General features: G+C 39.9%; 1 protein-coding gene across 1 annotated transcript in view; it reads right to left on the bottom strand.

Moving 5' to 3' along the window:
* Positions 1–12,948, bottom strand: part of PODXL2 (podocalyxin like 2) — a 46,564-nt gene that overhangs the window by 6,303 nt on the left and 27,313 nt on the right. Inside the window, exon 4 of the mRNA XM_064274253.1 lies at positions 12,508–12,582. Coding sequence (XP_064130323.1) covers positions 12,508–12,582 — 75 coding nt within the window. The remainder of the gene's footprint in view (positions 1–12,507; positions 12,583–12,948) is intronic.

The raw sequence follows: 12,948 nt of genomic DNA, 5'->3' as shown, positions 1-12,948 counted from the left end.
GCACCAGGGTGATTAAAGTGCTGGGCCTCCATCCCTTGTTACCATGGCAAGTGCCGGACAGAGGCTCAAGCCTTGATGCTCACTAGTTTAACAGAAAGCCAAACTTAGGTATAAATTTGGGAAAAGACTGGAGCCTGGAGATAGCCACACAGCAGCTAGAAAAGCCCTACTTCCTGAAATGGTTCATATCTCCCTCATTGATTGTGTGTGTGCATGTGCATGTGTATGTAGAGAAAGAGAGCAGATGCATGCCAGCACCTACCTGAGCAGAGGTGGATGGATGGTCAGTATCCAAGCAGCCCTACTACTTACAAAGGCAACACCCCTGCCACATGAAGTCCTTCCCTGTACTGTACCCTATGCTCCACCATGAGTCCATTTCCACATTGTCTTGGATCAGAATGCCTGCCTGACTCACCATGTCAGATCTGGGAGGGTCTGTATGACTATATGTTTCACACCATCTATTTCATAGGTAGGGAAACTGAGTCACAGTAATATGGAGGAAAAGCCCTGGCTTTCGAATGTAATAAATCTAGGTTCAAATCTTGGTCCTGCCATTTACCAGCTCTGTGACCTTAAGCAAAATACTGTGCCTCTCTGAGCCTCAGTCTCCTCATCTGAAAATTTGGCATGGTCCTAACACCCTAGGCTTACTCTAAGGATTAAAAAAAATTCAGTCAATGGAGCTGGGACAACTAGGTATTCCAGTGGAAGAGAAGACATGCACCATGACTCATATCTCATACCATACACCAAAATCATCTCCAGATGGTTTACAGATCTAAAGCTTTTAAAAGTAACCCTAGAAGGTTATCTTCATGACCTTGGAGTAGATAAAGGTTTTTAAATAGAACCCAAAAATACTAACCATAAAGGAAAAAATATTAATAAATTGAGCTATGTTATGATCAAGTTAAAAAAATTAACAACATCTGCTCATCAGAAGAGAGTGAAAAGGCATCCCACACAGTGGGAGAAGATAGAATGAGAATGAGCAAACTTCAACTACACACAATAATATGAACGAATCTCACAGATGTTGAGTGAAAGAAGCCAGACACAAAATATTATATACTGTATAATTCTGTTTATATAAAGCTCAAAACATGCAAAATTAAATTATGTTACAAGTCAATAAAATGGTTCATAAGGGGACTAGTGTCTAGAAGAGAGTATGAGGAAGGTTTCTGGGGGTGCTGATCATGTTTTGTGTCTTGATGTGGGTGTTGGTTACATGAGTGTGGTCAGTTTGTGACAACCATGGAGCTGTACACTAGTGACCTATGCACGTTTCTGGATGTATATTATATGTCGACAAAAACTTTTTTTAAAAAAATATTTGACAAAGATCTTGTATCCAGAATATACAAATAAATCATAGAAATCTGTAAGAAAGACAGATAGCCCAATAGATAAACAAGCAAAAAACCTGAACAGGCACTTCATAAAAGAGGTTATCCAAATGGCCAAAACACATATGAAAATGTGCTTAGCTTCATTAGCCACCAGGGAACTGCACATTAAAATCACAAAATCACACCTTCCAGAATGGTTAAAATGAAAAATACAATACTGTCATGAATTGAATTGTGACCCCCAAAAATATGTGTATCAATTTGGCAAGGCATGATTCCTAGTATTGTGTGATTGTCCACCATTTTGTCATCTGATGTGATTTTCCTATGTGTTGTAAATCCTATCTTTATGTTAATGAGATGGAATTAGTGGCCACTATGTTAATGACGGGAACCCTGGTAGTGTAGTGGTTAAGTGCTACGGCTGCTAATCAAGAGGTCAGCAGTTCGAATCCACCAGGCGCTCCTTGGAAACTGTATCAGCCAGTTCTACTCTGTCCTATGGGGTTACTTTGAGTCGGAATCAACTTGACGGCAGTGGGATGTTAATGACGCAGGACTCAATCTACAAGATTAGGTTGTTTCTTAAACCAATCTATTTTGAGATATAAAAGAGAAACGTGAGCAGAGAGACTGGGGGACCTCAAACCACCAAGAAGCAGGAGCCAAGAGAATAGCATGTCCTGTGGACCTGGGGTTCCTGCACTGAGAAGCTTCTAGTCCATGGGAAAACTGATGACAAGGACCTTCCTCCAGAGCCGACAAAGAGAGAAAGCCTTCCCTGGAGCTGATGCCCTAAATATGGACTTCTAGCCTACTAGACCGTGAAAGAATAAACTTCTGTTTGTTAAAGTCATCACTTGTAGTACTTCTGTTATAGCAGCACTAGATAACTAAGACAAATACCAAGGGCTAGCAAAGACAGGGAAGAACAAGAGCTTTCCTAAACTGCTGATGGGAGTATAAATTTGGAAAATTATCAGACAGTATCTACTAAAAGTTGAATATATGCATACACTATGGCCCAGCAATTCCACTCCTATACATACACCCATAAAAAATGTGTCCATATGCTCAGCAAAAGACATGTCCAAGAATGTCCACAGAAGCATATTTACAATAGCCTGAAAGTAAAAGTACTCAAATCCCATTAACAGTAGAATGAATAAATAAATGGAATGCTATATAGAATGAGAATGAGCAAACTTCAACTACACACAACAATATGGACGAATCTCACAGACATTGAGTGAAAGAAGCCAGACACAAAATATTACATACTGTATAATTCTGTTTATATAAAGCTCAAAAACATGCAAAATTAAATTATGTTACAAGTCAATAAAATGGTTCATAAGGGGACTAGTGTCTAGAAGAGAGTATGAGGAAGGTTTCTGGGGTGCTGATCATGTTTTGTGTCTTGATGTGGGTGCTGGTTACATGAGTGTCGTCAGTTTGTGACAACCCATGGAGCTGTACACTAGTGACCTATGCACATTTCTGGATGTATATTATATGTCAACAAAAACATTTTTAAGTGAAGTACACAGGTGCAGAGCTGGTGGGTATTGAGCTGATGATCCTTCCAACAAACTACACTGTCTTCCACCACAGGGGCTCCAGCTTCACTTCTCCTATCCAAGGATTTCATTTCAACATCCTAAAGTTACAAGCAGCTCCTAAAAGCTTCTGGCATGGCACTTGTGGCAAACAGAAAGGAACACATGTCATTTCAAATCAGATCGCTTAGGTTTTTGGCAATATAGCAGATGGAGCTGACTCGAATGTCTTCTTCTCCCACTTTGCTACAAACAGAAATATTAAAAACATGGCCAAGCTCAAGCTCAAAGGAGGCAGAAAAGAGGGAAATCAAAGCCAGAAGAGTAAGTAGATGCTAAAGCTGCAACAATTTCTCGGGGTTCAGGATCCAGATATAGAATCCAGGAGCTAGAGATTTAGGTTTAAATGTTCATGTGGAGGAAGGGAATGTGCTCTTGGGCCACAAGAGGTGGAGAACCAGAATAGTGTTCCCAAAATACAGCCCGAAGCTGCAAAGAGTAGTCCTTTCAGTGAAAAAACAAGGAACAGATTTAGAATCAGAGAGAAATTGTAAAACTGTAATACACAGTTATCTATACTAAAGACTCGATGGATGGGTTAAACAGAAGGTCAGGCACAACTGAAGAGAGTTATTAATTTGGAAGATAGAGCTCAGAAATCACCCAGAATGCATCACTGCAACTTTAAAGAGATGAGGGATGAAACTCATAAAAGGATTACTTAGAGACGTTTAGGACAGAAAAATAAGGACCAATAAATTTCTAATAAAAATGAGAGAGAAGTGAGAATTTTACAATATTTAACAAAGCTGCATATGTAATCTCACTTCTAGGAATTTACAGATATATCTCCAACAATCCAAAAATACATATATACAAGGTTATTCATTGCAGCACAGTAAGTAATTGCAAAATATTGGAGACCACTTAAATGCTCATACATAGGAGATTTGTTGAATTAACTATGGTATACACACATAATAGAGTACTATTCGGTTGTAAAAATGATTGAAGATCTCTACAAATTGACATAAAGTGATTTCCGAATACATTGTTAAGTGAAAAAACAAAATGCAAAAGAGTATAAATAATATGCTACCTCTTCTACAAGAAAGAAATTATACATCTACCTACTTATTTCTGTAAAAAGAAATATAGGCAGGAAAACCAGAAACTAAGAAGACTGGTTACCTACACAGAGTGGGTGGGAATGAAGTGAAAGACATGGTGGGGAGATAGAGAGGTTTCTCTAAGTACACATTTTTGGACAATTTAAATATTTAGAACTCTATTAATATTTTACACTAAAAACACGATTACATCAACAAGGATGGGGGGAACAATCCTAAAACTGAATACAAACAGAAACAAATAAACTTAACTATATGTATAACATAATTACATCAAAAGGGGAAAAGAGAACTAACTCAAGTAACTTCTGAACAGTCTTAAAAAAAAAAAGATTAAAGGAACTGCAAACAAATACTGAAGTTTACTTACTAGGTTTGTTTTTCACAATGGTATGGATTAACAATTCTGCAATTACTTTTTGTGTATTACGGAACTGAATAAATTAGTAAATATATGAAGACATGGGGAGTCAGGTTTCTGTCAGAAAGGAAGATACAAATATGGATAGGGAGAGGCTAGGAAGAGCTCAGTGGTGATGGACTGGGACTGGAAGTATCAGTGTAAAGTCATCATTTTAAATATGTGTGTGTGTGTATGGAAACCCTAGTGGAGTCGTGGTTAAGTATTATAGCTGCTAACCAAGAGGTCGGCAGTTCGAATCCACCAAGCACTCCTTGGAAACTCTATAGGGCAGTTCTACTCTGTCCTATAGGGTCACTATGAGTCGGAATCAACTTGATGGCAGTGGGTTTTTTTTGTTTTTGGGTGTGTGCATACATATACAAGCATGTATGTGTAGCTATGTCGATACATAAATAGAAATATACACATATCTCAGCTCCTCCTCTAAAAGGGCCTAGAAACAATGGCACCCCAGTAGTCATGGGTATACCTGGAGCCCAGGTCTTGGTTTCTAAAGACCTTTCCTCATTAAAAGAAACCAGGGATCCTTTGAGAAATGGCTAATTCTAGGGCTAGGGCAGGGAAAGTACCAGACAGCCTAGAACATCTTCTCAGGCCCAAAAGTAAGAACGGGCACAAAAAGTGATGGGGCTATACAGAGAATATGTCTTCAGAAAAAGATAAGGAGAAAAGTGCTGACAAATCCTGGGGGAAAGTCTTAGAAGATACAGCTACAGTTCTAGGAAACTGAATCTCAAGATTTGGAAAAAGCACACTCACCACTTTGCCTATGTAACCCAAGCTATCATAGGTAATATACATACAGAGGAAATTGGGAAGGAAGAAGCCTGTGAAGTAAATCCAGGAGAGGAAGTAGAAAGATAAAATAATAGTAAATTAAGAAGTATTATCTTTGAGTTCCAGGAGGCAAAAGAAAATCCTTGCTATAGAGATACAAGTATCTGATCCTTTGCCTAGCACAGCAGAGAGAATTTAAACAGGACAAGAACAAGGAAGAGATAATGTTGATATTTAGCCCTTTAGTGAAAATCCTGAAAGAGTACTTCAGTGCAAAGGGCTGCATCATCAATGTGGTGAAATTAGTTCCTTTATGTGCTTTTTGCCTTGGTTCTTTGGAAACCAGCTTAAGAGATTTTTCCCCTAAGCCCTGAGGACTCACCTTTGCCTTAGTTTTCTATCCCCAGAGGGTTTGTTACTTTTGTCCAAGTTGATTGACATTTCCTGGGTAAGCTGTAAAGAAACTGAAGTTTGATATTTTTTGTCTGGCCCTGGGCTGCAGCCTGCCCTGTGATTGGTATGCACCTTGCAGGGATTGGTTAATACACTTATGCTAATGAAGTGACTATAGCCTACTACACAAATGAAGTGTCTGTGGCCTGCCAAGAGGGGATTGGTCAGTTTGTGGCCCTGGTGGGAGGGCCATGCCTTGAAACTGATGAGGAGCTGGCTTACATACATAGCCAACCCCACGGAGGTGGGCAGAGAGAAGCAGAAGAAAGAAAGAAGATAGAAGAAAAAGAAAGCAGAGAGAGAGGAGGCAAGGAACCTCCTAAAAGAGCTATAACACAGGCTGTAACACTGACGATGCCAACAGGCCTGGAAAGGGCCCTGCAACAGTCAGTGGTGACAGGAAGAAGGCCGAAGGAAGAGAGGCCTGTCCTAAGGAGGCCAAGAGGAGGCCTGCACAGCCGAGAGGGGGTATGAGAAGGTCCTGCTTGCCTCCGTGGAGAAAGAAGCTGAGAGAGCTGTCCTGCACTGAAAAAGGGAGGGATGTTCTCCCCTCCTTGGGGGAACCTTCCAGACTGCCCGTTTGCTTTCTGATCCTGATCCTGATCCTGAGCTGTAGCCTGTTGCTCCTGATCCCAAGTTGTATCTCGTTACTTCCTTAATAACCCACTTAACTGTAAGTATGGTCTGTGAGTTCTGTGTGGCCATTACCACAGATTATTGACCTCAGAAGAGGAGAAGGCCATGGGAGGGACTGGTAAAAAGGCTGGAGAGTGGAGGTATGTCTGACCTCCACCTCATAAGAATCAGCTTTGCTCTGATCCTGGTCATTCTCCCCGCTGAAGTTAGACAGGTTCTGATGCTACCACTACTATGACCATTTTACAGTCATGATCTAGAAAGAGCAACAAAGCTGACACACAGCTACAAGAGCTAATCTTTTGTCTAAGCCTACAGAGTAGCCAAATGCAAGAAAGGATGAGAAAGGAACATGCTCAGGTTCTCCCCCAACGAACTCTTAAAATACAGAGCTATAAGTCAAAGGACCTTATTTCTAAAATCTAAAAGTAGAAATAAGACAGAGATTGAGCTTTCAGGACCCATTGCTCTTTATAGTAAAGAAAAGAAACCAACTGGCTCAAATGCTGAAGAAAAAATGAAAACCAGTAGAATTATATTCAAAAAGAAAAGACTTTGGAAAATATTGTTTTACCAAAAGGCAAAATTTTGTCCAAGAGGCCAAGTCACAACCAGGATAATATAAAGTCAAAGCAAAGAGGAAACCTGGGACTCTAAAAGATGTACTTCTGAGGAAAACAAGAGAAAAAAAACCCTAAACTCGTTGCTGTCAAGTCAATTCCAACTCATAGCGACCGTATAGGACAGAGTACAGTTGCCCCATAGAGTTTCCAAAGAATGGCTCGTGGATTCACACTGCCAACCTTTTCAGCTCTTAACCACTGAACCACCGGGGCTCCCTTCTGAGGAAACAGCTACCAAAAATCTGAAGCAGGATAAAAACAGCATACCAACAAAGAAAATGAGAACTAAAAGAATTCAAGATACCGAAGATGCTTAGCTCCCGTAAAAAATAATTGTGTTTCAGGCAGCTACCTATACTCATACCCAGTCATGAAGACGGCAAAAGACTGGGCAATGGTTCATTACGTTGTACGTAGGGATGCCATGAGTCTGAGCCTACTGGATGGTAACGACATATTAGGCCCTGCAAGAAGACAGGTAGTTGAAGAAAAGAGCAGGGAAAAAAGTGAGTATATTTAGTTTGGTAAGAAATGTAAGGCAACTTTCCCCCATAATATATTTTACCATAAAATCTAAAGTGAATTTTGTAAATAATGATATATGGCACAGTATAATGGTCTCTTTTATATCCCCAGTAAATCTTCGTTCAATAAATTTGTTCTTGATAAATTTTTTACAAATTTATGGGACTATGTTAAAAGGTCATAAAAGTCATCTTGAAAGGTGCCCCTATTGGCCAAACCTGTGATAATTTGAATATCAAAATAAATAATGACAGTAATGAATTATAACCCATCAATAAAACAATAACCCATGATGAGTCCATATTAACACACACATACATACACGAATGGAAAGAAAGGAAAAGAAAAACTCTTTCTTTCAGTAGAATGCCAACTAATAAATATAGAAGGAATTATAGAGTTAGAAAATCATCATTTTGCAACCACTCTAGCAAAAGACCTCTTTAAAGTGCTAAAACGCAAAGCTGTCACCTTGAAGACTAAGGTGTGCCTAACCCAAGCCATGGTGCTTTCAACTGCCTCATATGCATGCAAATGCTGGACAAAGAATAAGCAAGACTGAAGAAGAACTGACACCTTTGAGTTATGGTGTTGGCGAAAAATACTAAATATACCATGGACTGCCAAAAGAACAAACAAATCTGTCTCAGAAGAAGTATAGCCAGAATGCTCCTGAGAAGCAAGGATGAAGAGACTATGTCTCACATACTTTGGACATATTATCAGAGTGTCTTATTCATTTAGCGCTGCTATAACAGAAATACCACAAATGGTTGGCTTTAACAAAGAGAAATTTATTCTCTCACAGTCTAGTAGGCTATAGGTCTAAATTCAGGACGTCATCTCCAGGGGAAGGCTTTCTCTGCCAGCTCTGGAGGAAGGGCCTTGTCATCAGTCTTCCCTTGGTGTGGGAGCATCTCAGCACAGGAACCTCACGTCCAAAGGACGTGCTCTGCTCCCAGCGCTGCTTTCTTGGTGGTATGAGGTCCCCCGTCTCTCGGCTCACTTGTCTCTTTTTTATCTCAAAGGAGATTGGTTTAAGACATCATCTAATCTTATAGCTCTCATGAATATAACTGCCGCTAATTCATCTTATTATGTCATAGTGAAAGGATTTACAACACCATCATGGATTGAATTATGTCTCCCAAAAAATATGTATATCGACTTGGTAAGGCCATGATTCCCAGTATTGTATGGTTGTCCTCCACTTTGTGATTGTAATTTTACATTGAGAGGATTAGGGTGGGATTGTAACACCACCCTCACTCAGGTCACCTCCCTGAGGTAAAGGGAGTTTCCCTGGGGTGTGGCCTGTACCACCTTTTATCTCTCAAGAGGTAAAACGAAAGGGAAGCAAGCAGAGATTTGGGGACCTCATAGTACCAAGAAAGCAGCACCAGGAGCAGAGTGCATCCTTTGGAGGCAGGGTCCTTGCGCCTGAGGAACTCCTCAACCAGGGGAAGATGGAAGACAAGGACCTTCCTCCAGAGTCGACAGAGAAGAGAAAGCCTTCCCCTGGAGCCAACACCCTGAATTTGGACTTGTAACCTACTAGACTGTGAGAAAATAAATTTCTCTTTGTTAAAGCCATCTACTTGTGGTATTTCTGTTACGGCAGCACTAGATGACTAAGATAAACACACAGGGAAATCACATCAGATGATAAAATGGTAGACAATCATACAAGGAAATCATAACCTAGCTAAGCTGACAGGTATTCTAGGTGACACAATTCAATCCATGACAAGGAGGGATGAGTCCCTAGAGAAGGACATCATGCTTGGTAAAGTAGAGGGACAGCAAAAAAGAGGAAGACCCTCAACAAGATGGACTGACACAGTGGCTGCAATGATGGGCTCAAGCACAACAATGGTTCTGAGGATAGCGCAGGGCCGGGCAGCGTTTAGTTCTGTTGTACACAGGGTCACTATGAATTGGAAATGACTCGATGGTACCTAACAACAACAACTAGCAATAAGAATCAAGAATCATCAATGGATACTAAAACTAATGGATAAAAATTTGATGAAGAATAAGATATTTACATAATTTCAAAGTATTAATTATAATGGAAAAACACTAACTTTAGAGTGGAAAAAGCTGGCAGATGCCACCTTAACCAAATAATCAAATATTGAGACAAGCCAACATTTATGTACCTGCCAATGTGATACACTGAGGAAGCCACACCTCACCCAGGTAGTTTGCTTCCAGTAACGTATCTTCTAAGGTAAATCATTAGAAAACATCAGACAAACCCAACCAAAGGACATTCTACAAAATATTTGGTTCATACTCTTCAACAGTATCACTAAAGACAATCAAAGGCTGAGGAAAATGTTTCAGATTAAAAGAGACTAAAGAGACATGATAACTAAATACAATGCATGATCCTGGATTGGATCCTGGACCAGGAGAGAAAAAAGCTATAGAGGACATTATTGAGACCACTGGCGAAACAGTTTTGATAACTGTACCATGGTTCCATAAACGAATATTCTTATCCTGAGGAAATACACACTAACATATTTAGGGGTAGGGGTAAAGATGAATGATGCCTTCAACTTCCTCTCAAATAGTTTGGCAAAGTGAGCTAACGACTGGTAAATCTGAGTGAAGGGTATATGGGAGTTCTTTGTACTATTCTTCAGTTTGAAATTATATCAAAATTAAAAGTTACAAAAAAAAAATAAGAAAATGAAAGACTTTTTTAGATAAATAAAGGCTGAGAGATTCTTGCAGAAGGAGCTACTAAAAGATATACTTCAGATAGAAGGAAGTTAAACCCAGAAGAAAGGAGTGGTCTGTGAGAAGTGTGAGCAGAGAAACTAATAAAATATTCATAAAGCTATATAAGCATTGGCTGTTAATAATGGTGACTAATTAGGTGGATGTCAAATATTAAATAAAAATAATATAGAAGACAAAAACAGGGAAAACAATAAAAGCAGTTTAACATCTGTTATAGATTGAATTGTACCCTTCCATGATTCCCAGTATTATATGGTTGTCCACCATTTTGTAATCTGTTGTGACTATCCTTATGTGTTGTAAATCCTAACCTCTATGGTGCTAATGAGGCAGGATTAGAGGCAGTTATGTTAATGAGGCAGGACTCAATCTACAGGATTAGGATGTATCTTGAGTCAATCTCTTTTGAGATACAAAAGAGAATTGAGCAAAGAGGAGAGGGATCTCATGCCACCAAGAAAGAAGTGCTGGGACCAGAGCACATCCTTTGGACTCAGGGTCTCTGTGCTGAGAATCTCCTAGACCAGGGAAAGATTGATGACAAAGGTCCCATACAGAACCAACAAAGAAAGCCTTCCCCAGGAGATGGTGCCCTGAATTCGGACTTTTAACCCCCTAAACTGTAAGAGAATAAACTTCTGTTTGTTAAAGTTATCCACTTGTGGTATTTCTGTTATAGCAGCACTGGATAACTAAGACAACATCTATGTGTTGCCTGGGAAGAGAATAGAGATATTACCTTTTTTGTTCAAGTATGCATTCCAAAAATTTAAGGGTCCCAGGTGCCCATACTGTGGTCTCTAAGTACCATTTCCAAATAAAAGGAACTAGGGATTCTTGGAGAAATGTTGATTCTCCCTGTCTGGGAAAGGGAAGGTACAGGATGAGCCTGGAACATCATTCTATACCAAAAGGCAAGGAAGCTGTCAAACACTAGTAGATTCATCACAAGGACTGAGAAGCCAATTTGAAAAGGTTCACTGGCCAAAGATGGGGTATCAATAAGAAATAATAACTGTAATGGATCAATGATGTAAATATGCAAATATCAATTATGTTAAAGTCCATCAATGTATAATGATACTAAAAAACAAAACAAAAACTTAATTGGTCACTTTTGGATTAGACACATGCATGTACCTTCATTCCTCCCCCAAACACATTAAATCAAGGGTAAGGAATTGTTTTAAAGTCTAAAACCACACAGATAAAAACAAAACAGAAGAGGAAACAAGAGCAACAAAATGTAGACACCAGAAGCAGACTGATGAGTAGGAATTTCCTGATTCAGTGAACCCTAAGGAGACGAATCCTAAGCCAGCAATGAGAAAGCTGAGATGTAGTCAGATTTATATTGTCTGGCCTCCCCTAAAGCTCTGAAATATGCAGCACTGGTTACTTTTGGAAAAGAGGAGGAAGATGGCACTAAAAACATGAAAACTGGCTGAAAGTCTGTTCGAGAAACAACTGGGTCCCTAAATCTTCTCCCCAGTGCTGACAAATGTCCCTCCTCCCTGGCAGAAGACTGGAAATTTATTCTTGAAAGAGAACAAAATAGAGGGTCTCTGAACTAGAGAACACCAGGCACCACTAGGGGAGGGGTTCATACTGCAAACAGGGGAAGTAAACAAACATTTATGATGACATTTACCTAGACATGTTTGTATACAAGATGGCCAGCCCTCTTTTTAAAGAATCTAATCACTCTGGGAGGAAAGGTCTAAAGCTGCTTATATTACAGATTTCCAAATGAAATGGCCCAGCTGGATCACCCTTCTGAGAAGCCACAGTTAACAAGCCCTACCGACAAGTGCAAAGCTTCCGACCACCACATATTTGAGGAAAGCATGTTTATGAAAAACTGAGACTAAAACCAACAAATGGGAGAAAGCAACCTGGAAAAAACAAGGCTATACAGTTTTTTTTTTTTTTTATATACAGAAAGAACACAACTTAAAAACAAAAAAAAAGATTTCACTATCCTCAGATAAGATATTGCACACATGAATAAAACTATTCCTTTAAAAGGCAGGGAAGACCAAGAACAAAAGAGCCTTTAGAAATGTAAAAATATGAAAATCCTCTTTTATTCTGATGTTGGTGGATGCTACTGGTTCATATCCTGGGTTAGGTGCCCCTCTCTGATTTAAGGACTAAGCCTTCCACTCCATCCCCCACCCTGGCCTTACATCTCATTCCCCACTCTGCCTGCCTGCCTCTGGCCTTTCCCTGTAGCCCCTTCCTCTCCAGCCTGGGCTTAGCACTCACACAGTCTATATTTTCTGTCATGTTCAGAATGATGTAGTTTTTCCCAGCCAGGTTGCTCCAGTCTTTGCAGATCACCTGCACAATAAAACAAAAAGAAAGGCTACAGTTACAAAGGCATAAGGAGAGCCATCAGGGAGAGAGCATGGTTGAAGCCCTTTGAAAAGCTAGAAAGTGAAGGCCTGATATAGGTTTGTGTAGCTAGGTGGGAGCTGACAACGTCTGGGAGGTGACACGCCAAGGATCTAGCCCAGGGTCCACAAACTCTAATGTCTTCAGGGACCAAGCAGAGAGGGTCTTAAATGAGAGGTGGCCATGATACACAGGAAGTGGTAAACTGTGCCCAAGGGGTGGACTGCAGAGGGCTTTCCCCATTTAAAGGCTTTCAATGGCAAAATTTTTACTATTCTATAGGCCAAATGAAAATATACCTGTAGGCCAGGC

Source organism: Loxodonta africana, chromosome 22 (genome assembly GCF_030014295.1).
Source record: "Loxodonta africana isolate mLoxAfr1 chromosome 22, mLoxAfr1.hap2, whole genome shotgun sequence".
Classification (NCBI taxonomy): domain Eukaryota; kingdom Metazoa; phylum Chordata; class Mammalia; order Proboscidea; family Elephantidae; genus Loxodonta; species Loxodonta africana.
Note: the sequence above shows the minus strand (reverse complement) of the source record. Positions and strands in the feature narration are given on the sequence as shown.